The following is a 24,152-nucleotide window of genomic DNA, read 5'->3' as shown; positions in this document are numbered from 1 at the left end:
TTAATTACTAAAATCAGCTGCAATACGTTGGTAATAGGTAATTTCATATTAAAAACCTCAAATAACTATTTATTTAAAGAAATAGAGACTCCATAAATTATTTGGAAGAATAACACTTAAATCGTCCACAGATAATCTTATGGCTTGCAAACCATGTGTTAAATCATTGCATCCTCTAACACGTGAGATACATCCGACGTGGGTGCACTTTCCAGGTAAGCAGTAAAATAATTAGATAAAATGACATCGTGCATTGCAGAGCGCGAGGTAATCATTATGATCCAAAATATCGCGAGATTTATGGGGATCTTGTCGCCTGTAAAGCGCGAGGACAATAGATTCTCTATCCTCCCTTTTAATGTCTATAGCCTTGTTCGGATACTATTTCCGAGTGGGAAACTAATTTTTTTAATTTTTAATTATAAATGTGTAGTGTTGTAATTTATCTTTAAGGTGACTATAATATCAACACATATAAGACATTTTAAGCGGAGTAAAAATGATGTTGAAAATGGTTAGAGATCATGGTTTTGTGAAGGAAAAAGAAAAAAATAGTTTTATATACATATTGAAATGTTATTTCTGGCTTGTAAATATGAGTAATATGTGTTGTTAATAAAAAAAATAATGCAAAAAGCTTATTTAATTGATACGTGGGCCTGAGCAATTGGGACATTTGTTCTTCGTGTGTTTGGGATTCCTACATATAAGTCATAATTTTAGTTATTCAGTTCTTTCTTGATGTTCGACCAAATCCTCGTCACAAAAAAATTTGGGTTGACCGTGGACGATCGGTTTTTTCATCGTAATGCATAATCTGGATTTATTGTAGGTTCATTATCAGCTTTATCTGGATCACATTCATTTCCAATGGGAGGGAACTCGTATTCATAAACCTTGAATATAGTTTCAAGTAAGTAAATCCGATCAACGAATCTCATGTAGGGTATCCGAACAGAAGCATCCACAGCAATAGTGTGTGCACATGGATATTTGAAAGTTTGGAAGAATCTGCACTCGCATGTTTTCTCTTGTAAATTAACCACGTATGCGTTGTGTTGTATGCCTTCCAATGACTTCGCAAATTCTGATACACAGAATAATGACATTTTGCGAGAGAAACATATGACACTCATCACGTTGGAATGATGCTTGAATGTTTGCAATTTTTTGATGAGGTCTGATGGATTTGGTGAGCACCTGCTGTAACATCCTCAATACCGGGTTAGTGATCAAATTGTAAAGTTTCAGAATTTGGTGACTATAGTAGAACAATGGATTAGTTCAATGATTTATTTGGAAATAAATCATAAAAGTTATTAGTAATTATTAGATTAAGTAAAGGGCAAAATGGTCATTTGATAAGGAATATTTTTATTTTTCCCTTATAAGATTATGAAACCACGTGGGAAGAGGGAAAAGAAGTTCCAGAGTTCTCTTCATCTTTCTTCTTCCTTCACGAGTGAAAACCAAGAGTCAAAGGTGAGTTTTCTGATTATTGGGTTTTTGGTTAAATTTAAGATTGATTTTTGATTATTAGATGATAACTAAGCTTAAGGAAAGCTTAAGTTATCTTAAAATCAAAGTATGATGAAGTTAGGAGGGATTAAAGATTTAAGGTTCTTGGAAGAAATCTTGGAATAGAGTTCATAACTTGAATTGGAATTTAATTTTGACTTGTCATCAATTAAATTAAGAGATATGAAGTAATAAAATGGAATTTGGAACATGTTAGAAATTGAGTATGATTCTTGAATTTCATAAGAAAGATAGGATTTTGAGGTTAAAGATGATTTACATGGATATAAGTTGGTTCAAGTAATGGTAGTCGAGTTTAATGACATAATAGGGGCTTAAAATAGAATAATTAAGGGAAGAGTTGATTATTTTCGTGCAAAAATGACAGTTCTGGGCTATGTGCATCGATGCACATTCAATGTGTACCGATGCATCAAGGGTAAAATTCCAAAAATTGTTCAGTGTGTATCGATGCATAGGAAGTGCATCGATGCACCCTTAAAAATGGAAACATCGAATGTAATTAATGCATCGATGTATAAGGAGTGCATCGATGCACATGTTAAAGGATGCTTCGATACACTGTAGAATGCATTGATGCACTTCAAAGGGAAATTGAAATAGACATTTCTTTTGATCTAAGAAATGATAGATTAGAGTATATCCATGGAATACTGATATGTATCAATGTATAAACATGTAGATATCGAGCACGAACAAGTTACGGGATGACCCTCAAGTTAAGATTCGATCAGAAGAAAAGAAATCATAAAAGGGGATTGGAACTTAGTGAGGCCAAGGTGAGTGTATACAAGTTAGTTTATGATATTTAATGGAAATAAGGCTTGTGACGAGTCTATTTCCTATATTAGAATGCATGAATTTATGATCATATGCATATGTTTGATTTGGGTATATGTGATATATATTACAGTATGTATTAAATGATTTGTGTGAATATATGTATTGTGATAAATTATAGGAATTAATATGAATGATCTATATGATTACATGGGAATGTGAAATAAGTTATGTGATAGGTGACCATATATGTTACATAGTATACGTGATCAATTATAGGAATCAATATAATAGATTTATATGACTACATGAGAAAGGTGATGAGTTAAATAAGATTAGACTATATAGTAATATGAGAATAATTTATTAGTGAAGGGAATTGATTATAAATGATGATATCAAACCATAAGATAAGTATTTACTTATAGGATAATATGAGATTATATGAATATATAGTATAACTTTATGAGGAATAATTGGGTGTTATATGATTTAGGTATGATAATGATCCACGTGTAAGTAAATTAAGTAATATATATATATATATATATATATATATATATATATATGTTTATAAGTATAATATAAGTTATGTAATGTAAGTTCATACTAAGAAATAAAGAATAAGATAGATGATACGATATAAATTATATTATGAATTAGTGATGTAGGAATGCGATATAAATATGCAATAAATCTTATGTGTTATATGATAAATATGAACATATGAGAATAAGAGATAAGTGACTTGGTGATAGAAGTTATATGACCATGAATTATGTAAATATGAATAATTTAAGTGATAGGTAACTATGAGTACTGGAGTATGTATCTATGTGATGTGATATATGAGGTTATATGAAATATTATATTATATGATTATATGAGTATATGAAAAAGAATATAGATTCATGTAAGTTATATAGAATTGAGTTGTGTAAACATGCCTGATATGTATGACATGTTTATAGGAACACATGAGAAATGTTATATGATATGAGATATATGAATACGAAATGATATGAGAATTTACATGAACTGCGTGATTATATGTATATGTAAATGAAGCTACGAGTTTATATGAATATGTGATATGTTTACATGAATATGGAAAAAAGAGAAGATAAAGGATAATGCTCATGATATGTGTCATGAGAGCTAGGGGTATAGTTGGCATGCCAAGAGTCGAGGGTCTACACGGTCCTTCGGGACATATATGTATTCTTTGGAACATGTATGAGGTCTTTTGAGACACATATTTGGTCATTGGCATATGTATATGATTCTTAAGAAATTTTCTACGTGGTCCTTAGGGACATCTTATATGGCACTACGGTGCATTTCTACGTGGCACTTCAGTGCAATTCTACGTGGCACTCTGGTGCATTTATACGAGCTGTGGTGATAGTATTAGTGCACAACCTCTATAGACTCACATATCTATAGTTCTCACATGTGTACATGGGCTAATAAAGAAGATGATATAAAAGAACCTTGTATGATATTATGTGCCTTGTTTGTAATCTTTATGGTGAAATGATATAGGTGATATGATGGTGATGTGTATATAGCTTAGTTAAGAATAATATGTACAAGAACATACTCTTTATATGTTTTGGGTTAGAAAATATGTTACTTGAATTATATGATGATATGGGTATTTCTTTGTGAAGCAATATGTATGTACCTGATATATATATATATATATATATATATATATATATATATATATATATATATATATATATATATATATGTTTGGATGCATTTTATGGGTTATCATGATTACATGAAATGTGCATAATAGGAATTAGTTATGATATGCTATAGTCAGTTTGTTTATGCCTCACTAAGTCATAGACTTAGCGTGTGATTGTTTCACACGTAGGTTACAGAAGCGAGAAGAGAAGCGAAAAAGAGCAAGACAGGTCAGCATCTCCCTTACAAAATTTTAGATCAGAAAATAGATGATTTAAAGGTGTTTGGTTATTTTGAATACAGTTGGCATGTACTAATTGATTGAGTTAACTATGCTCTAATCGATTAAAGTTATTGTGGTCAATTTATGTAATTAAACCGCTTTGATTTTATGAAAGCTTTAAATTTTCTTTGAATTTTGTCAAGAGTCAAAGTTTGAAAAGCCAATGTGACATCTCAGACTCGTATTCGGGTCGGGTACGGGTTGAGGGTGTTACACCTGCCATCCAGTCAGCTGTTTGACTTCCCAAGGTTGCGGAAAGGGTTGCCAGTTGATAATGTGTTGTTTTGACTACGGACGTGATAGACAAATGGCGCACTCTCTTTAGTGATCAATTTATTGTCTCAACCAAGTTCGTTGTCATGTAGCCATACCGTCTACCCCCATCAAATGATCGAAACCATTTCTCATTTGAGATTCTAGCAAGGTAGTTGACTCCCTCAGAATTCATGTGTCTCAGTTCCTGTATCAGGTTTTCAAACTCACGTACGAACTGTGTGTAACCTATCAATAAAATGTGAAACAATTAATTTGAAATAATTTTTGTAAATATATGGTAAACTGGAAAGAGTGAAAGATGTACCCATTCGAAGCACCATTAAACGCTTATCTTGACTCTTGAACTTCTGCAAATAGTTTGCGGTAATATGTCGAAAATAGTACAGTGATAAATATTGAGGGGTTGGCTAGACGGGCCCATATGCTGGAGTGCATATTTGATACCAGTGCCTCTGTCAGAAATAAGACAAATCACATTGTAACATCCTCAATACCGGGTTAGTGACCAAATTATAAAGTTTCAGAAGTTGGGATTAAAGTAGGATAATTGAATAGTTCAATGATTTATTGGAAATATGATGAAGGTTATTCAGTAATTATTAAAGGAAGTAAAGGGTAAATTGGTCATTTGACCAGAAAGATTTTTATCTTTCTTTTAGGGTTATAAAACACGTGGAATAGTGATAAGAAAAGAAAAGTCTGGAGCTTGGGTTATCTTCTTCCTCTTCTCTTCCCGTAAGCTCCATGGCAAAGGTAAGTTTAATTTCAGTTAGTTAATTCTTGAGTTTTAAGCTTAGTTTTGATTCTTGGGGTGCTAAGAAAGATTATTTAGATATTAAAGTATGTTGAAACTTCAAAATGGATGAGTTAGGGAGGATTAAATATGAAGAGTTTTTAAGAGAATTATTGAAATAAAAGGAGTAAATAGATTTTGAAGATGGATTTGACTTGTCAAGGGTATAATTAAGAAGCTAGAAGCAATAGAATTGAATTTGGAACATGTTGAAAATTTAATGTAATTCTTGAATTTCATATGGAGAATAGGATTTTGATGTTAAAGAGGTGATTAATGAATAGGAATGAGTTTGAATATGAGTATATAAGTTAAAAATAAGAAAGGGGATGATATATGAGGTATTAAGCTGAAAAGAGTGGATTTTCGGGCATAAAAGAGGATTCTGGGCAGAGTGCATCGATGCACATTCATAGTGCATCGATGCATCAAGGTTAAAACCCAGAAATTATTTGAAGGTGTATCGATGCATTGGTAATGCATCAATGCACTCTTTTAAAATAGAAACATCGAATGCAATTAGTGCATCGATGCATAAGGCATGCATCGATGCATCCCAATAATAATACAACATCGAATGCATTTTATACACCGATGCATCAGTAGTGCATCGATGCATACCTTCATTAAAAGATGAAATTGGCTTTTCTCTGAGCCTAAGGAGTGATAGTTTCGAATATATCAATCAGTATACTGATAAGTATTAATGTATTATTATGTAGATATAGAATGAAAGCTTGTTCTGGAACAAACTAAGGATTAGGATTGATTCAAACAACGAGGCCCAGGTGAGTGCATTTTATTGTATAGGATTATATGGAAATTGGACTTGTGATAAGTCTATTCCTATAGTAATAGCTCATTAAGTCTTGATTATAAGTATGTTAACGATATGAAGTGTATGTATGTTGGATTATATGAATTGATAGGTTTTGTTTTGCATGTGCTATGTGGTTTATGTAAAAATACGGTTAAGTGTTAATGAGAGAATATAAAATAAGTTATGAAATTATATGAATATAGAAGATAAGTCAAGAGATGTAGGGAAATGGAAATAGATGTTTATAAAGAGTCATAGGAGAACAAATATAAGTAATATGATACTGAAATATAAGACTATGTGAATACATGGTTATGAGATAAAAGATGTAAGAATAGGAAAATATGATGAGAGTGAGTTCATGAGAAGTGATATGAACTAGGTAAACATGAGTTGGACAAGTACATAGTGATATGATCCATCATGGGAATTAGTATAATAGAGCTTTTGATTTAATGAGAGTTAAGGGGACTAAATAAGATTGAATTATAGAATGAAATGGGAATAATATATCAATTAGGAAACTTGAATATAAAGGGATGATACGAATATACAAGATAAGTTATATGCTAAATATCTATGGAGCTATATGAAAAGATTATAATGAAATTATGAAATTGAATTAAGTAAAGAGATTAAATTAGTACCTAAATAAAAATACTATTAAATGATATATGTTTAGAAATACGACATAATTTATAATCTAAGGGAATACAAAGAAATGGAGCATAAGGTAGATAATATGATATCCGTTATTATATATCTATATGATATATGTCATCAGGTAATATGAAAGGACTCTGAAAATTGATATAAGCTATGAGAAAGTGTTCTAGGTATTTCTATGTGTTATATGAAGCATATATGATCATATGTGAACAAGATATGATATGTATGTTTATATGAATATCTGAGAAATGATCTAAGCTATATGATATGATATATGTGATTATGTGCACTTTGGGATATATGTTATATGATATGGATCTATGTAACTACGTGAGAAAGTATATAAGCTATGTGACATGTAAATGTGACTCATATGAAAATGTTCTATGAGTAATTGAACTATGTGTTATGTGAAATGATAAGTATAAAAGAAAATGCCCATGTTATGTGTCTTGAGAGCTAGGGGTATAGTTGGTATGCCAAGAGTCGAGGGTCTACGTGGTCCTTCGGGATATATATATATTCTTTGGAACATGTGTGAAGTCTTGTAAGACACATACTTGATCCCTGGTATATGTATATGATTCTTAAGGAATGATATGTGGTCCTTAAGGAATGATATGTGGTCCTTAAGTAATGATATGTGGTCCTTATGGACATTATTATATGGCACTACGGTGCAATTCTACGTGCACTTCGGTGCAATGATACGAGCTGTGGTGACAGCATTAGTGCACAACCTCTATAGACTCACATATCGATAGTTCTCACAAGTGTACCATGGGCTAATCAAAGAGATAACATAAATACAATATATATAATGTATATGCTTTTGGTGAAATGATATATGAGTGATATTGTGGTCCTTATGGACATTATTATATGGCACTACGGTGCAATTCTACGTGTACTTCGGTGCAATGATACGAGCTGTGGTGACAGCATTAGTGCACAACCTCTATAGACTCACATATCGATAGTTCTCACAAGTGTACCATGGGCTAATCAAAGAGATAACATAAATACAATATATATAATGTATATGCTTTTGGTGAAATGATATATATGTGATATGATATACAGAAAGGATAAGTACAAGATTATGTGATAAATAATTCGATGATAATGATAGAGATAATGATAATAATATATGATAATGCTAAGAAAGTAGATGATGATATATGTACATGAGTGTCTTTGTTATATAAAAAAGTATATGATTTTGTATGATAAATTAGTATTAAATGTTCATGTGTTTTGTTATATGGGATGTTTTTATGATTTCTATTATATGTTTTATTTGCCTCACTAAGTCATCGACTTAGCGTGTGATTGTTTCACACGTAGGTTCGAGAAGAATATAGAGAGCAATGTGGAGCAAGACAGGTCAGTTACTTCTTACAGAAGATCAGATCAGAAAAGATATTTTGAATTAGATGTATACTGTACATTGAAAATGGTTGGCATGTAAAAAAATGTCTGAACGGTTTTGCAGAAACATTTAAACTCTGAATAGTTCTAGAAATCTCTGGAATAAGCTACATGTATAAAAGTTTTAAATTACTCACTATTTTATACAAGTAAATGTTTTGAAAAGTCAATGTGACACCTCGGACTCGAATCCAGGTCGGGTACGGGTTGGGGGTGTTACATTTAATGGTTTTAGAGCCAAGGTTTAGCCGATTCTAGGCTTAAACTGAAGTCAAAGGAGGGTTAAAAATGTGTACATGCCAACTAAAAGTGAAAATTTCTGATCTGATAGTGTAAGGAGTATACTGTCTTGCTAATAGAATAAGATTTGTATGAGATAGTAGGAATTGATTATGGAAATTGTCAAAGTAAAGTAAATCGATAACTGACAAATCTGATGGTGATAGCAATTCACCTGCCCTGGCCAGGCAGGATGAAGAGCAGAAACCTCAGAAAGTGTTTATAAGATTAAAGGTTGATTTTAGAAGATTGAAATCATATTAGAATAGTGATAGAAGATCTTCATGGTTTTGAATCGTAAAAACGATATGGATTAGTTTTGTTAGGACGTGGATAAGATAGAATATGGTGAACAAGTGTCACCATAAGAGCGTTAAAAGATCAAATGATGCAGTGAGAATTGCAAAAGAGTTCCAGGATAAGTGCATCAGTGACAAGTGTATAAGGTATATGAAGCTAGAGTTTATGAGTTTGATACAGGGGAAATCGTAATGTGTATGGACAAGAGTACAGTTTGATGAGTAGAGTGAGGTTGTGAAGCTAATTTAAATGAAAATGATGCATGCAAGTGATGTGTAGAGGGCTGGTGCCTGGATTAAAAGGAGTGTTGTAGGTGTTGAAATGGGTCCCTTTTCAAAAAGTGGTTATTGCGTTAAGGTTTTGGAGAAAACTCAGAATGATTAAGGGAACTGGTATTTCATAAATTAGCACTACCAAAGAGAGATAGAGATTATGATTTTCAACTACAAACTTGATTGGAATTGGTGGTATTTCAAGATAAAAGATCAATTGGAGGAAAGTCAGACTCATTTAAGTAGTAGAGTCTGGTTCTGGATAATTGAATGAAAAGTTAAAGATATATATGAAAGTGGAGGAATGAATTCAGAGTTTTGCTAGAAATTATATAAAGTGAAGAATAAGAAGTATTTTAAATGGATCAAGTGATGTAGATACTGTTTTGCATTCTAGAAGGAAAACGTTAGCGTTGGCTAACAAGAATATGTGATGGGAATATACTGGAAGTATAAGATTATATATATTTTCAGGATATGATAACCAAATATGAAATGAATATGGATACAGTTGTATATTTGAGTAAAGCTGAGGATTGATAAGAAGAGTTTAAGAAATGGGTTATCAAAGTTATGAGAATACAATTAAGATTAATATATAGAGATGAGTATGGATGATAAGACAAGAGTATGAGAATATGAAAAGAAAGATATGATTTGTGTATAAGGAATAAATAAAGGAGAAATGGAATAAAGAAATGAAATGGATTGAGGTTATGAGTTACTGTGTTTATGATAAGTAACAGAAAATAAATGTATAAAGGAAAAAGGCAATTGAAGAAATACATGAAGGAAAAAGTAAGTAAATGAGGTAACATGAGAACAATAGAAGATATGTTCTTATTGATTTGTTCAGTGAAAATTCGAGGACGGATTTTCTTTAAAGGAGGGGAGATTTGTAACATCCTCAATACCGGGTTAGTGACCAAATTATAAAGTTTCAGAAGTTGGTGATTAAAGTAGGATAATTGAATAGTTCAATGATTTATTGGAAATATGATGAACGTTATTCAGTAATTATTAAAGGAAGTAAAGGGTAAATTGGTCATTTGACTAGAAAGATTTTTATCTTTCTTTTAGGGTTATAAAACACGTGGAAGGGTGATAAGAAAAGAAAAGTCTGGAGCTTGGGTTATCTTCTTCCTCTTCTCTTCCCGTAAGCTCCATGGCAAAGGTAAGTTTAATTTCAGTTAGTTAATTCTTGAGTTTTAAGCTTAGTTTTGATTCTTGGGGTGCTAAGAAAGATTATTTAGATATTAAAGTATGTTGAAACTTCAAAATGGATGAGTTAGGGAGGATTAAATATGAAGAGTTTTTAAGAGAATTATTGAAATAAAAGGAGTAAATAGATTTTGAAGATGGATTTGACTTGTCAAGGGTATAATTAAGAAGCTAGAAGCAATAGAATTGAATTTGGAACATGTTGAAAATTTAGTGTAATTCTTGAATTTCATATGGAGAATAGGATTTTGATGTTCAAGAGGTGATTAATGAATAGGAATGAGTTTGAATATGAGTATGTAAGTTAAAAATAAGAAAGAGGATGATATATGAGGTATTAAGCTGAAAATAGTGGATTTTCGGGCATAAAAGAGGATTCTGGGCAGAGTGCATCGATGCACATTCATAGTGCATCGATGCATCAAGGTTAAAACCCAGAAATTATTTGAAGGTGTATCGATGCATTGGTAATGCATCGATGCACTCTTTTAAAATAGAAACATCGAATGCAATTAGTGCATCGATGCATAAGGCATGCATCGATGCATCCCAATAATAATACAACATCGAATGCATTTTATACACCGATGCATCAGTAGTGCATCGATGCATACCTTCATTAAAAGATGAAATTGGCTTTTCTCTGAGCCTAAGGAGTGATAGTTTCGAATATATCAATCAGTATACTGATAAGTATTAATGTATTATTATGTAGATATAGAATGAAAGCTTGTTCTGGAACAAACTAAGGATTAGGATTGATTCAAACAACGAGGCCCAGGTGAGTGCATTTTATTGTATAGGATTATATGGAAATTGGACTTGTGATAAGTCTATTCCTATAGTAATAGCTCATTAAGTCTTGATTATAAGTATGTTAACGATATGAAGTGTATGTATGTTGGATTATATGAATTGATAGGTTTTGTTTTGCATGTGCTATGTGGTTTATGTAAAAATACGGTTAAGTGTAATGAGAGAATATAAAATAAGTTATGAAATTATATGAATATAGAAGATAAGTCAAGAGATGTAGGGAAATGGAAATAGATGTTTATAAAGAGTCATAGGAGAACAAATATAAGTAATATGATACTGAAATATAAGACTATGTGAATACATGGTTATGAGATAAAAGATGTAAGAATAAGAAAATATGATGAGAGTGAGTTCATGAGAAGTGATATGAACTAGGTAAACATGAGTTGGACAAGTACATAGTGATACGATCCATCATGGGAATTAGTATAATAGAGCTTTTGATTTAATGAGAGTTAAGGGAACTAAATAAGATTGAATTATAGAATGAAATGGGAATAATATATCAATTAGGAAACTTGAATAAAGGGATGATATGAATATGCAAGATAAGGTATATGCTAAATATCTATGGAGCTATATGAAAAGATTATAATGAAATTATGAAATTGAATTAAGTAAAGAGATTAAATTAGTACCTAAATAAAAATACTATTAAATGATATATGTTTAAAAATACGACATAATTTATAATCTAAGGGAATACAAAGAAATGGAGCATAAGGTAGATAATATGATATCCGTTATTATATATCTATATGATATATGTCATCAGGTAATATGAAAGGACTCTGAAAATTGATATAAGCTATGAGAAAGTGTTCTAGGTGTTTCTATGTGTTATATGAAGCATATATGATCATATGTGAACAAGATATGATATGTATGTTTATATGAATATCTGAGAAATGATCTAAGCTATATGATATGATATATGTGATTATGTGCACTTTGGGATATATGTTATATGATATGGATCTATGTAACTACGTGAGAAAGTATATAAGCTATGTGACATGTAAATGTGACTCATATGAAAATGTTCTATGAGTAATTGAACTATGTGTTATGTGAAATGATAAGTATAAAAGAAAATGCCCATGTTTTGTGTCTTGAGAGCTAGGGGTATAGTTGGCATGCCAAGAGTCGAGGGTCTACGTGGTCCTTCGGGATATATATATATTCTTTGGAACATGTGTGAAGTCTTGTGAGACACATACTTGATCCCTGGTATATGTATATGATTCTTAAGGAATGATATGTGGTCCTTAAGGAATGATATGTGGTCCTTAAGGAATGATATGTGGTCCTTATAGACATTATTATATGGCACTACGGTGCAATTCTACGTGCACTTCGGTGCAATGATACGAGCTGTGGTGACAGCATTAGTGCACAACCTCTATTGACTCACATATCGATAGTTCTCACAAGTGTACCATGGGCTAATCAAAGAGATAACATAAATACAATATATATAATGTATATGCTTTTGGTGAAATGATATATGAGTGATATTGTGGTCCTTATGGACATTATTATATGGCACTACGATGCAATTCTACGTGCACTTTGGTGCAATGATACGAGCTGTGGTGACAGCATTAGTGCACAACCTCTATAGACTCACATATCGATAGTTCTCACAAGTGTACCATGGGCTAATCAAAGAGATAACATAAATACAATATATATAATGTATATGCTTTTGGTGAAATGATATATATGTGATATGATATACAGAAAGGATAAGTACAAGATTATGTGATAAATAATTCGATGATAATGATAGAGATAATGATAATAATATATATGATAATGCTAAGAAAGTAGATGATGATATATGTACATGAGTGTCTTTGTTATATAAAAAGGTATATGATTTTGTATGATAAATTAGTATTAAATGTTCATGTGTTTTGTTATATGGGATGTTTTTATGATTTCTATTATATGTTTTATTTGCCTCACTAAGTCATCGACTTAGCGTGTGATTGTTTCACACGTAGGTTCGAGAAGAATATAGAGAGCAATGTGGAGCAAGACAGGTCAGTTACTTCTTACAGAAGATCAGATCAGAAAAGATGTTTTGAATTAGATGTATACTGTACATTGAAAATGGTTGGCATGTAAATAAATGTCTGAACGGTTTTGCAAAAACATTTAAACTCTGAATAGTTCTGGAAATCTCTGGAATAAGCTACATGTATAAAAGTTTTAAATTACTCACTATTTTATACAAGTAAATGTTTTGAAAAGTCAATGTGACACCTCGGACTCGAATCCAGGTAGGGTACGGGTTGGGGGTGTTACACACATCGTCTCTATCCTGCATCACATGTGATAGAACATATATTTATAAGTTTGTAAGGAAGAATTCCCAAGAGTCGATATCTTCCTTTTCGACATTTGTGAAGGCGATGGGTATAGTTTTCCTGTTGTCATCTTGTGCAACCGTCAATAACATTATTTGAGTGTATCGACCATATAACCAAGTGTCGTCGATTTGAACAACCGGCTTGTAGTGTCAGAATGCATTAATGCATTGTGAAAAATATCCAAAAGATCCGGTAAAATTGGCAGACACCTTGTACAACACGATCATTTTCGTACGCCGAGACTGCTTCCAATTTCACAATTGTTCCCGAAATGTGTTTCTGCACCAGTTTAAGACCTGGTCGTAATTCATTGTATGATTCCTCCCATTGGCCGAACAATTTTTGTTGGGCTCAATTCCTTGTATACCATGCTTTGTTGTAGTCAACTGTGTACCCGTATAGCGATGTAACTGAAACAATGTAGGTCACAACCGTAACACATGGATTTGATTTGAGTAGCGAAATGAAGGCTTCAGAAAGCACGTGCACATCCAAGTTACGATATCTTGATTCAGGATGTTGGTGGTGCATGTATGTGATTTGAAGTATTTTGTGAGTTTCCAAATGTTGTTTATCATCTTCAATCATGATACACGAACCCTCCAATTACATCCCTGCTTCTTGTGGAGACATTCAGCGATGTACTTAGTTGTATCAGTTTTTTTTTTCACAATTGATGTGAGGAAGCGACATATGTTGTAGTTCTTGATTGCAGTTACAGCTTGTTCTTTTGTCCTAAAACTCATTCGTAAAAGGAGTAAGTAAAATTGCCAGCTTCCCAATAAATAAATCAAAATAAATAATAAAAAATTAAAATATTATATTGACCTGAAAACTATTCCAGCATAGAGATTACCATCACTACGTTCATTGTATTGCTTAATGTGTGAGAATCAGGAAATTTTGGAGCGTTGAATGCTTCTATATCAATTGTTGTAAAGTGCGATTGTGGCTGGTATTAAGAAATAGGCATTGTAGCGTGTGGAATCGTTGTAGTCACACCGTATTCTTCTTTATCTTCTGCTTTTGGTGGAATGTTAAGGTCTTCTGGTTCTTCATAGAAAGGGCCTAACTCATCACCATCGGGGTCGGGCTCCCTTATTGTTCTTTGTTAGAATGATCCCCCTCAAAGCGAAATAGTTCAACCTCGTTTAAATCAAAGTTAGTCGCTCATGCAGGTTTTCGTCGATTACGAGATCACTCACAAAACAATTCCCCAAGATCAATGTCACGTACACCAATAAAAGAATGTATCCACATTTGTGTTGAGACGTTATTTGTAGAAGGGATATATATTGAATATCGCCCAGATGAAAAATCATCGAACGTGTTAAACGTGGATTGTTGTGTTGGTGGCATGCTCAAGTCAAACTCGAATTTAGCAACGCAAGAATACATTGGCATAAAAGACGATGATGCACCTAGATCATTCTGTGTACCGCGTGTGCTTAACAAATTGAATTCATTTCTCAAATTTATCACCGGACAATCAACAATTGGATCAAAGTCGAACTCTGCTCGTCTCCAACTTGGCATACTGGTAACAATTTTGTACCGCGGGCATATAGGACATTTTTCTTCACTTCCTTCATCAACTTGTTATATGTTAACTTCATTGGTAGAGTTATTGTCACAGTGTGTGCAGACTGAAATACGACACCGAGAGATGCATCACCGATCATTTCGCCATTGAAATATACCAAAACAATAAGGTTTTCTCTCATTGAAATTTTAGTTGAGTTGTTGCCTGATAATTCTGAATTACGGTTGTTTTATTTTAAGAACCTAACGGATGTTATTGCGATTCCTCTTCATCTTCAGCAATATCATCATCAGGACAGGTAGTTGTATATGGAATCGATCCACCACTAGTACTGGAATCGATCCACCACTAGTACTGGAATCGGAACCGATGTAGAATATGCTCTACGACGGTGTCTACTCAACAATACCGGATCCAAAGTTAGTCGCCAATTGTGTCGGTGGTGAATTCAACTGGTCAAAGACGTCGATGATGAAACCTTCTGAAAATTGCCCAATTTGATGAAATGCAAATAGAGTTGAATGGTTGAAAATAGGGTCAGGGCGTGTCACCGATGTCTAGGGAGGTCCCTGTGTTGTTTTCGATGAGGAGGATCATATTGTTGTCTTCTTCTTCTCTACCTTGACTCCCCCACGTTGCTTCTCTGTCCGTGGGCGACTCTGTGGAGGAACATATAATTATCACGCTCACTCCTCATTGGTCAATATATGTGGCATCCCATATTCTTGGTACCACCACATATAATTGTATGTTACACTGTGGTCGAAGATGAGTTGAGTCATGGACGTCATCTCGAATCTTCAAACCCACTCGTTCAGATATAACACATTATGGTCCGCCCAATTAATTTCCATGTTCCCTTTTCTCGTCAATCGATACAATTCATCCAAGCAAGGTGGATGTGGCGGAATCGATTGGACACAGTTAAATTGTTAAAGGATGCGCTCGATAGTATGTCACTTGACTATCTCATACAGGATCAGCGGGACTGACACGATGTACACGGGCGCATTAGTCACTCAAATCTCATGTGGTATATAATCAACAATAACAACATCGCATTAAGGTGTCCACAAGAACTATAAAATTAAAATTACATAACTTTGTTAGCTAAAAACCTCAAATAAATTAAATTATTCTAAAATTATAAGATAAAAGTCGAAGAAAAATATTTTATTACCTGATGTCCAAACTTATCGATCAAGAGTCTGAAGTCTCGTTGATGTGTTGGTAAGTGAGCGTGAGAGGTTTCATCAGTCCACCTATAACTCATAGTAACTCATAGAAAAATATATAAAAAATATTTTTTACTTCTTAAGTAACGGATATTCATATGGGACATGTGTTTTAAGGATCGGGCATAAAATGACATTCGAATTTAGGCCCATGACTACAATAACAATAATCACCCTCCAATAACATTTTTCATCGGATCTACGACTCTACAAAGCTATCGAAACAATAATGCCGAAATTGTCAATCCACAACTTATATTTCTTGAATTACTCAAATTTTGCAAATGATTTAACCATATCAGATGCACCTTATTCAGGATTTGTCTGATATTAAAATCCCCCAATAACTCATAGTATATGCGAACGTGCAAATTGCTTCAGAAAATTAATAAAATAATATAACTACTTAATTTTCAAAAAATTAAATAAATAAATTGAAATATTAATAAATATTCATAGATAAAAACATTTATATTTACCTCCTTCACTTCATGCTCTACATTATGGGTAGGTACGTAAAATTTTCATCCAAAAAATTAATTTTTATTTTTCTACCATCGCGTTCATCATCAGGAGGATCAATTCCGAGTAATACCTCACATACATTTATAGGGGCGCCGACAACACCAGTAATAGATACTCCATCAATAGGCATTCCCTGATGAAATGTAACATATTGCAAGGTAATAATTGCCTCCCCACGCGGTAAATGAAACGTGTGCGTGTCCACTCTCCATCTTTCTACCAACACATTTATAAGTGGAGGATGCAACTTCACACCTTCACCAGTTACACTACTGATATAACTGAAACCCGCTAAATGTAAAATAATCAATAATATTTGCATCGAGCGGTGTCACACAATTTATATGACACTCTAATACACGTTCATATCCCTACGAAATATAAATATTGAAAATTTATTTAAATATTAATTAATTAAATAAATAATAAAAATATAAAATATCATCATCAGGCGGATCAATTCCGAGTAATACCTCACATACATTTCTAGGGGCGCCGACAACACCAGTAATAGATACTCCATCAATAGGCATTCCCTGATGAAATGTAACATATTGCAAGGTAATAGTTGCCTCCCCACGCGGTAAATGAAACGTGTGCGTGTCCACTCTCCATCTTTCTATCAACACATTTATAAGTGGAGGATGCAACTTCACACCTTCACCAGTTACACTACTGATATATCTGAAACCCGCTAAATGTAAAATAATCAATAATATTTGCATCGAGCGGTGTCACACGATTTATATGACACTCTAATACACGTTCATATCCCTACAAAATATAAATATTGAAAAATTATTTAAATATTAATTAAATAAATAAATAATAAAAATATAAAATAATATTAATTAAATTACCTCATCATTTCGCCTCCAATAATTGAATACATGACTTTGATCATGTTTTAATAGATTCGTCGTCATGATATGAAATCTTTAAATCTTTGAATATATGAAAGAGATGAGTGTGGTGATGAATATGAGTGGAGGGCGCTATTTATATCCCTTCTCGCATCCGGAGAAGCGCGATTTTAAATACAACTCACATACTGCAGGATTGGAGTTATTTGAAAACACGCGAAATTTATTCTGTTTCCAGTACCTCGCGATTTGTAAGATGCAAGATTGCTACAAGATTTTATCTTTTAAATTTTAAAATATATTATAATTATAATATTATTAATTATTTATTATATTTAATATTTTACACATATAATTTTTCATTATTTCAAAATTTAAAAAATATATTATAATTATTTTTATAAAATATCTATTTTAATCACTATATTTATATATTATATTTAATAATCAATATTATTAATTATTATTATTATTATATTTATTTGTTATATTCATTTAATTTCTACGTTTCAAATTAGGCTGCTGAATTCGAAAGAACCTCACGCTTTACAAGTCGCGAGGTCCTCTATAAATCTCTCGATATTTTGGATCATAAGGCTACCTCGTGCTTCATAATGCGCGAGGTTATTTTATCCAATTGTTTTATTAGCTTATTTGAAAAGTATGCCCACGTCGAATGTATCTTGCGTGTTAGAAGGTGCGAGGATTTAATACGCAGTTTACAAGCCGCGAGATCGTTCGATATGAAAATTTTGAGAGTTATTTTAAATAATTTATGGAGAACCCTATTTCTTTAAATAATTATTTATTTAGGATACTTTTTTCGAGCGCAGATCTCAACCGTCGACACTTTATGATAAGTGATTTATGATGAAGCAGCCTACACGCAAGCACACCTTGTTAAAAAAACTTCTAATGATGATTAGATGAAGAGAAGATCATTTACCTTTTCAGACTATCCCAACTATAAATGCAGAACCAGCAAGTGTCTGAGATTCCAAAGCAAAACAAAAAAAGAGATAAAATTAAAAACAATGGGAGAGGAGGTGAGGATGACAAGTATGGAAGAAAGGGAAATAGCAGCAGACAGGAAGAGAACACACTTTGTGTTGGTTCATGGTATTGGTGGAGGAGCATGGTGCTGGTACAAAATCAGGTGCCTCATGGAGAATTGTGGGTACATGGTTTCATGCATCGACCTCAAAGGTTCCGGAAATGATCGGTCCGATGCCGATTCGATTCTGTCTTTCGATGATTATAATCAGCCTCTCATGGACTTCATGTCTGCGTTGCCTGATACCGATAAGGTTCTTATTCTTTTTAAATTATGTGCAGCCAAAATACTCGGATGAGCACTGATCTTATATGATTTGCAGGTGATATTGGTAGGACAAAGTGCTGGAGGGTTAAGTGTAACGCAAGCCACACACAAATTCCCCAACAAAATCCGTCTGGCGGTGTATGTTGCGGCCACCATGCTGAAATCAGGCTACTTGACTGACCAAGATATCAAAGATGTAAAAACCTTCTCTAACCTTTGTTGTTCCTGTTAAATGGTGCTGTGTTGAATTCTGGGTTCTTTTTTCTCTTTTGTTTTGCCTGGTATGCACCTTTGGTGTTTGAATTATTAGGGGTTGGTAAATGGCAAGAGGTGGTTCATGGTTGCCAAGTGCCAACTGTTTTCATGAAGGCTTGGCTGTCAGCCATTTCATATTTTCCATGTGTTAAATCGGTATACTATCTGTAATATTATATTATATTATATATTTGTAGGAATCCAAAACTTTACAGACGTTACATTTCACTGTTCGTTAACCTTTTTTCAGTAACCGATGGAGGTTCACAGCTTGCAAATACGACATACAGTACCATTTTTTTAGCTTACAAGGCCAACCCAAATTTGTTTTTTTGATCCTTTTTCACAGTACAGATTCAAATTTTTTTTAGCTTACAACCAATAGAATCTTTTCCCTATCAGTTTCCCAAAACTAAAACTTCACCCTTGTGTGATCTATTTGAATGGGATGACTAAAAGGAAGATCAATGGATATGAATCTCCCTTCCTTCAGTCATTGCATGAAATGCATGCAGTTGTTGTTTGATGAAGCAGAATATGCACTAATTACATGCATTTTACATTTGTTCTTTTTTCATAATCCTACTGTAGCTAATCTACCTGCAATGATTAAGATGATCAATATGTGATTTAGTGCTTAATTAAATGATTTTAGTTAAAAAGGCTCGATGATTATCCCTGAAAAGTAAGCAATTATTAAATGTTAAACAGGGAGTACCAGACTTATCCCAATTTGGTGATGTGTACGAACTAGGATTTGGATTGGGAGCGGAGCAGCCTCCGACCAGTGCCATTGTGAAAAAGGAATTCCAACGTAAAATCATCTATCAAATGAGCCCTCAAGAGGTTAATTGAGTTTGACATTTATTACATTGGTCTCTGACTCTCTTCTATGTTATGCTTTGCCATGGCAGACTCTACCCCACACCCCTTCCTTTTTGGCATATGGTAGTATCATTTTATTCGAATTTATGTAATGGTGGCCGGTGCAGGATTCGACTCTAGCAGCGATGCTTTTAAGGCCAGGACCGATCCTAGCACTGATGAGTGCTCGATTCAAAGAAGAGGACGACTCGGTGGAGAAAGTGAGGCGCGTATACGTCCGGACAATGCACGATAATGTCATAAAACCGGACCAGCAGGAGGCGATGATAAAGAAATGGCCACCCTCTCATGTGCATGTTGTGGATAGTGACCACAGCCCCTTTTTCTCTGCCCCCTTTTCACTCTTTGGCATACTCCTTAAAGTTGCAGCAACTTCAGCTGGATGTAACTAAGCTAGCTGGCTGCCCAATTCTATGTCATGGCCCATTCTTGTGTGAAATCAATCAATAAACCATAGAACCTTATGAATAAAGCTCTGATGATTACCTTTGAAATTGGGATTTTTTTTCTTATTCTTTCAATCATGTATTGCCATGCATTTGAACCGTGACCGTGGATCTAAACCTGGGACCAGGGATCTGATTCTGAGGTCTGCAATACCATTTTTGTGGGAACTGAATTATGAGAACTCTCCTCAAGAGGTAATTTTTTGTTTCGTGGAGAAAGGGTTTGTGCAGTAATTATGACACTTGCATCAACTACATGGCATTGATTCTATTTCTACCCTCACTTTTTTCTTACTTTTTCTGTTTTCACTGCTATGGAAAACCATTGAAAAAGAAAATGTCCATCAAGTCTGCCTTATAACAGGGACTAGGCCCTTGAACATTTTGTAAAAGGCTAACAGTTTATAATAAACGCGGAAACATGAAAACAAACGCTTGTTTTTCCTCCAGCAATTGTGCTAATCATACGGTTCATGATGAAGCATCATCCACATATCTTGTTTTCATTCCCTACCAAATACCAATCAAAACTCAGTAATTCTTTTGGACTTGGTCTTAATCAAAACTCGGTAATTATTAGAGAATTTACCTATCAGTAATCATTATTTGATCCCCCGTGGTACGGCCCTGCTTAGAGAAGATTAACCGGAAACGAGGAGCAATCCTCCAGAGGTTTTTATGGTAGCTGGAAACCTCCTTCCAACATACTTGGAACGCCCAAAATGGTAGCTGGAAACTAATTTGGTCTCTGTAGGTTCCCAAAAAAATTAAATGTTTTTATGGCTCGCATATCGAGATAGACTCTTCACGAATCACAACCACAGTAACAGAGGTTTTACGCAAGATGCTTCTTGTGAAATTTGTAAAGCTCTCGACGAAATGCTGCTTCACATTCTTTGAGATTGTACTGTTGCTCAAAACGTGTGGCAATCTTTGCTTCCTCATGGGCACAAGCCAAATTTCTATGTTCTTCCTCTTCAAGACTGGCTTTTGGACAACATTTGTTCTACTTCTGTTTGCACCCTTGTCTGTTGTCCATGGAATTTCCTCTTTGCAACCACGGTCTAGCATCTCTGGAAAGGGTGAAACATGATTGTATTTCAAGGAATTCCAGTCGAACCTTATTCTATTCTCCAAGCGGGACTTGGGTGGATCAAATGTTAGAATTAAATCATAAATAAATATAATAAACAATCATAGATCTAATCCTACCAAATCATCAATAATAGAATACTAGATTTACGAAAACGTACTTAAATTAATTGATAAGTTGATATATTTGAATCTTTCTATGGTTGGGATCTCCCAATATGATAGGTTTGCTCTTGTAATAAAAACTCTTTGATGGGATAAGAGTAATACAAGTTAACCTATTTCTTGAGAACCATTACCTATTGAATATTAGGTCAACCTTTTAAGGATTTATAATTTTACCCCTCATCAAATTATAAATACAACTTATGGTATACATATAACACATATAACATAATCGGTCACTTAATTTTGTGTCATACTTTAAGATAACATTATACATTATACAAATGTGCTAACAAATACTTTACTTCTTTAATAGCCAACTCCTCTATTACTACTATCTGAGCCCCTGTCTTTGTTCAAAGGAGTCCTCCCGACGAGGGCTGCATTTGCCTTAACACTGACGGAGCAGTTTCGACCACCAATGGAAAAGCGTCTGCTGGAGGTATCTTTCGAGACTGTCTGGGAAACTTCCTGTTTGCTTTCAACATAGACCTGTGATTCTCTCCGATTCTCTCTGTTGAACTTTGGGGGTATCTGTCATGGACTTCTTCTGGCGTGGGCTAACGGTTTTGAGCGGGTCTTGGTACAAACTGACAATAGTGATGCTTATCACCTCTTACTCCGAGCATCGGCGGGAAGCTCTTTCTCTCAAGTCCGATGGGTCGCAACTCTTCTTGATAACGCCTGGTATGTTCAATTCAGTTTAGTGAAAACAGAAATAAACAGCGCTGCCGACATTCTGGCTAAGTTTGCTCCACGTGATGATGGTTCATTGGTTATTTTCATTCACCCCAGCTGAGCTCGATGCTATCCTTGTAAAGGACTTTCATGGCCCCCTACTTGCGATCTTACTGATCTGTAATTCTTGAGCTTATGCTCCATTCAAAGAGATGATAATATAAAGAGAACAACGTGATATCGGTTAAACATGTTTTGAGTTTGAATTTTATGTATGCAAAAATTTTTGTTGGTAGACTCACACATTAAAATTAATTGTGATATCCGAATCGATCTGGATTATTCAAAGTAAAATTTTAGAAACCGGGAAAAAAATCTTATAATATCATTTTACATATTGTCACATGAAATATTTTATTTATCTATTTCTGTTAAGGAATCTGATGTGACAATGTGCATCATTTTTTTCAAAAAAAAAAAAATCTTTATTTACTTGAAGTATAATAATAAGATTAGTCCAAAATGTTTCACTAGTTTTCAGTTTCAATCTTAAACTTTAAAAAAAATATAAAAAATGGTATATGTTTATTTTTCAAAAAGTATGAAAAAATTCATACCAATAAATGATTTGCATTTGTCACTTTTTCTAAAGAAATTCATCTTTCACTTAAGGCATAGTATTCCTCAAAAGTTTACTATTTTTCAATTTCACCTTATTTTTTACAATGACAACCTCATTAGGTTAAAAATTTCAAATGAGTCTTTTTTATTCTTTATATTCTCAAGAAATAATAGAAAAATTAGTCATCACTGTTTCATTGATATTTCAATTGGACCATTATTTTCTTTTTCCAATTTCAACCTCAATATTTTAAAGTTTTTCTAATAAGCCATTTTTGTTCTTTATATTCTTCAGGTATAATAGAAAATCAGTCCTCAATATTTCATTGATTTTTCAATTTTACCTTTTTTTTTACAAAGAGAGGACCAATTTGAAATTTTTTGAAATTCATTGTTAGCATGGGAAAACTAAGCTCGGACATAAAATTTTATGTCATGGGAACGAATTTTAGAAGTTATGTTAGAAATTTAGGAGGTGTGAAATTATAAAATTTTAGCTAGTGTGAATTAAATAATCAATAAAAAATACCTAGTGAATTTGAAATTTCTAGTCGGTATAACGGCTTCCCCTTGTTTATCTCCGGCTAAGGCATAATAAGAATTTGGAGCGGCTTCTCGGTCATTGCAGGCGCAAGAAAGAGCTTCTTTTGGTCTATGATCATATGGAAAATGGCAGCCTTGACTAAATGGAATTGTAATTAGTAAATTAAGAAACATGTTTAAGCCTAAGGTTTATAAGTTGTAAGACGCTAAACGGATTTTGTGAAATGACTTCTCACCAAGATGGAATTATGGTACGTAAATCTCTTTGGATTAATATCAGTATATGACATTTACGGGACCCCGAAATCCCGTATCCCCTCCATGTACCGGCAGGAGCATACTCGTGAAGATTGCCTATCACTGTGCGGGATGTCCATCAGCCGTTACTCATTCACCGGAGGCCTTTGCTTTTATTACCAACC

At 33.5% G+C, this 24,152-nt stretch overlaps 1 protein-coding gene across 2 annotated transcripts; it reads left to right on the top strand.

Annotated features, from left to right (window-relative positions):
- The first annotated feature begins 1,675 nt into the window (after nt 1-1,675).
- Nucleotides 1,676-20,660, top strand: LOC120193061 (methylesterase 17-like). Of its 2 annotated transcripts, XM_039195676.1 has the most exons (6): nt 1,676-1,679; nt 8,895-8,897; nt 18,728-19,031; nt 19,101-19,241; nt 20,012-20,146; nt 20,293-20,650. In XM_039195676.1, the coding sequence occupies exons 3-6, from the start codon at nt 18,759-18,761 to the stop codon at nt 20,575-20,577; spliced, it is 834 nt and encodes a 277-aa protein (XP_039051607.1). In that variant the 5' UTR covers nt 1,676-1,679; nt 8,895-8,897; nt 18,728-18,758; the 3' UTR covers nt 20,578-20,650. The 2 variants fall into 2 exon arrangements, with proteins under 2 accessions (XP_039051607.1, XP_039051614.1); XM_039195683.1 differs by lacking the exon at nt 20,012-20,146 and having other exon boundaries at nt 20,293-20,660.
- Nucleotides 20,661-24,152: the final 3,492 nt, after the last annotated feature.

Source organism: Hibiscus syriacus, unplaced genomic scaffold (assembly GCF_006381635.1).
Source record: "Hibiscus syriacus cultivar Baekdansim isolate YM2019G1 unplaced genomic scaffold, ASM638163v2 tig00004258_pilon, whole genome shotgun sequence".
Classification (NCBI taxonomy): domain Eukaryota; kingdom Viridiplantae; phylum Streptophyta; class Magnoliopsida; order Malvales; family Malvaceae; genus Hibiscus; species Hibiscus syriacus.
Note: the sequence above shows the minus strand (reverse complement) of the source record. Positions and strands in the feature narration are given on the sequence as shown.

Excerpts from the sequence above, each read along its gene's own strand:
- LOC120193061 (XM_039195676.1), top strand. The coding sequence starts at position 18,759 with ATGGGAGAGGAGGTGAGGATGACAAGTATGGAAGAAAGGGAAATAGCA. Across the intron at positions 19,032-19,100 it reads CGTTGCCTGATACCGATAAG|GTGATATTGGTAGGACAAAG; the intron begins GTTCTTATTCTT and ends TATGATTTGCAG. Across the intron at positions 19,242-20,011 it reads CTGACCAAGATATCAAAGAT|GGAGTACCAGACTTATCCCA; the intron begins GTAAAAACCTTC and ends AATGTTAAACAG.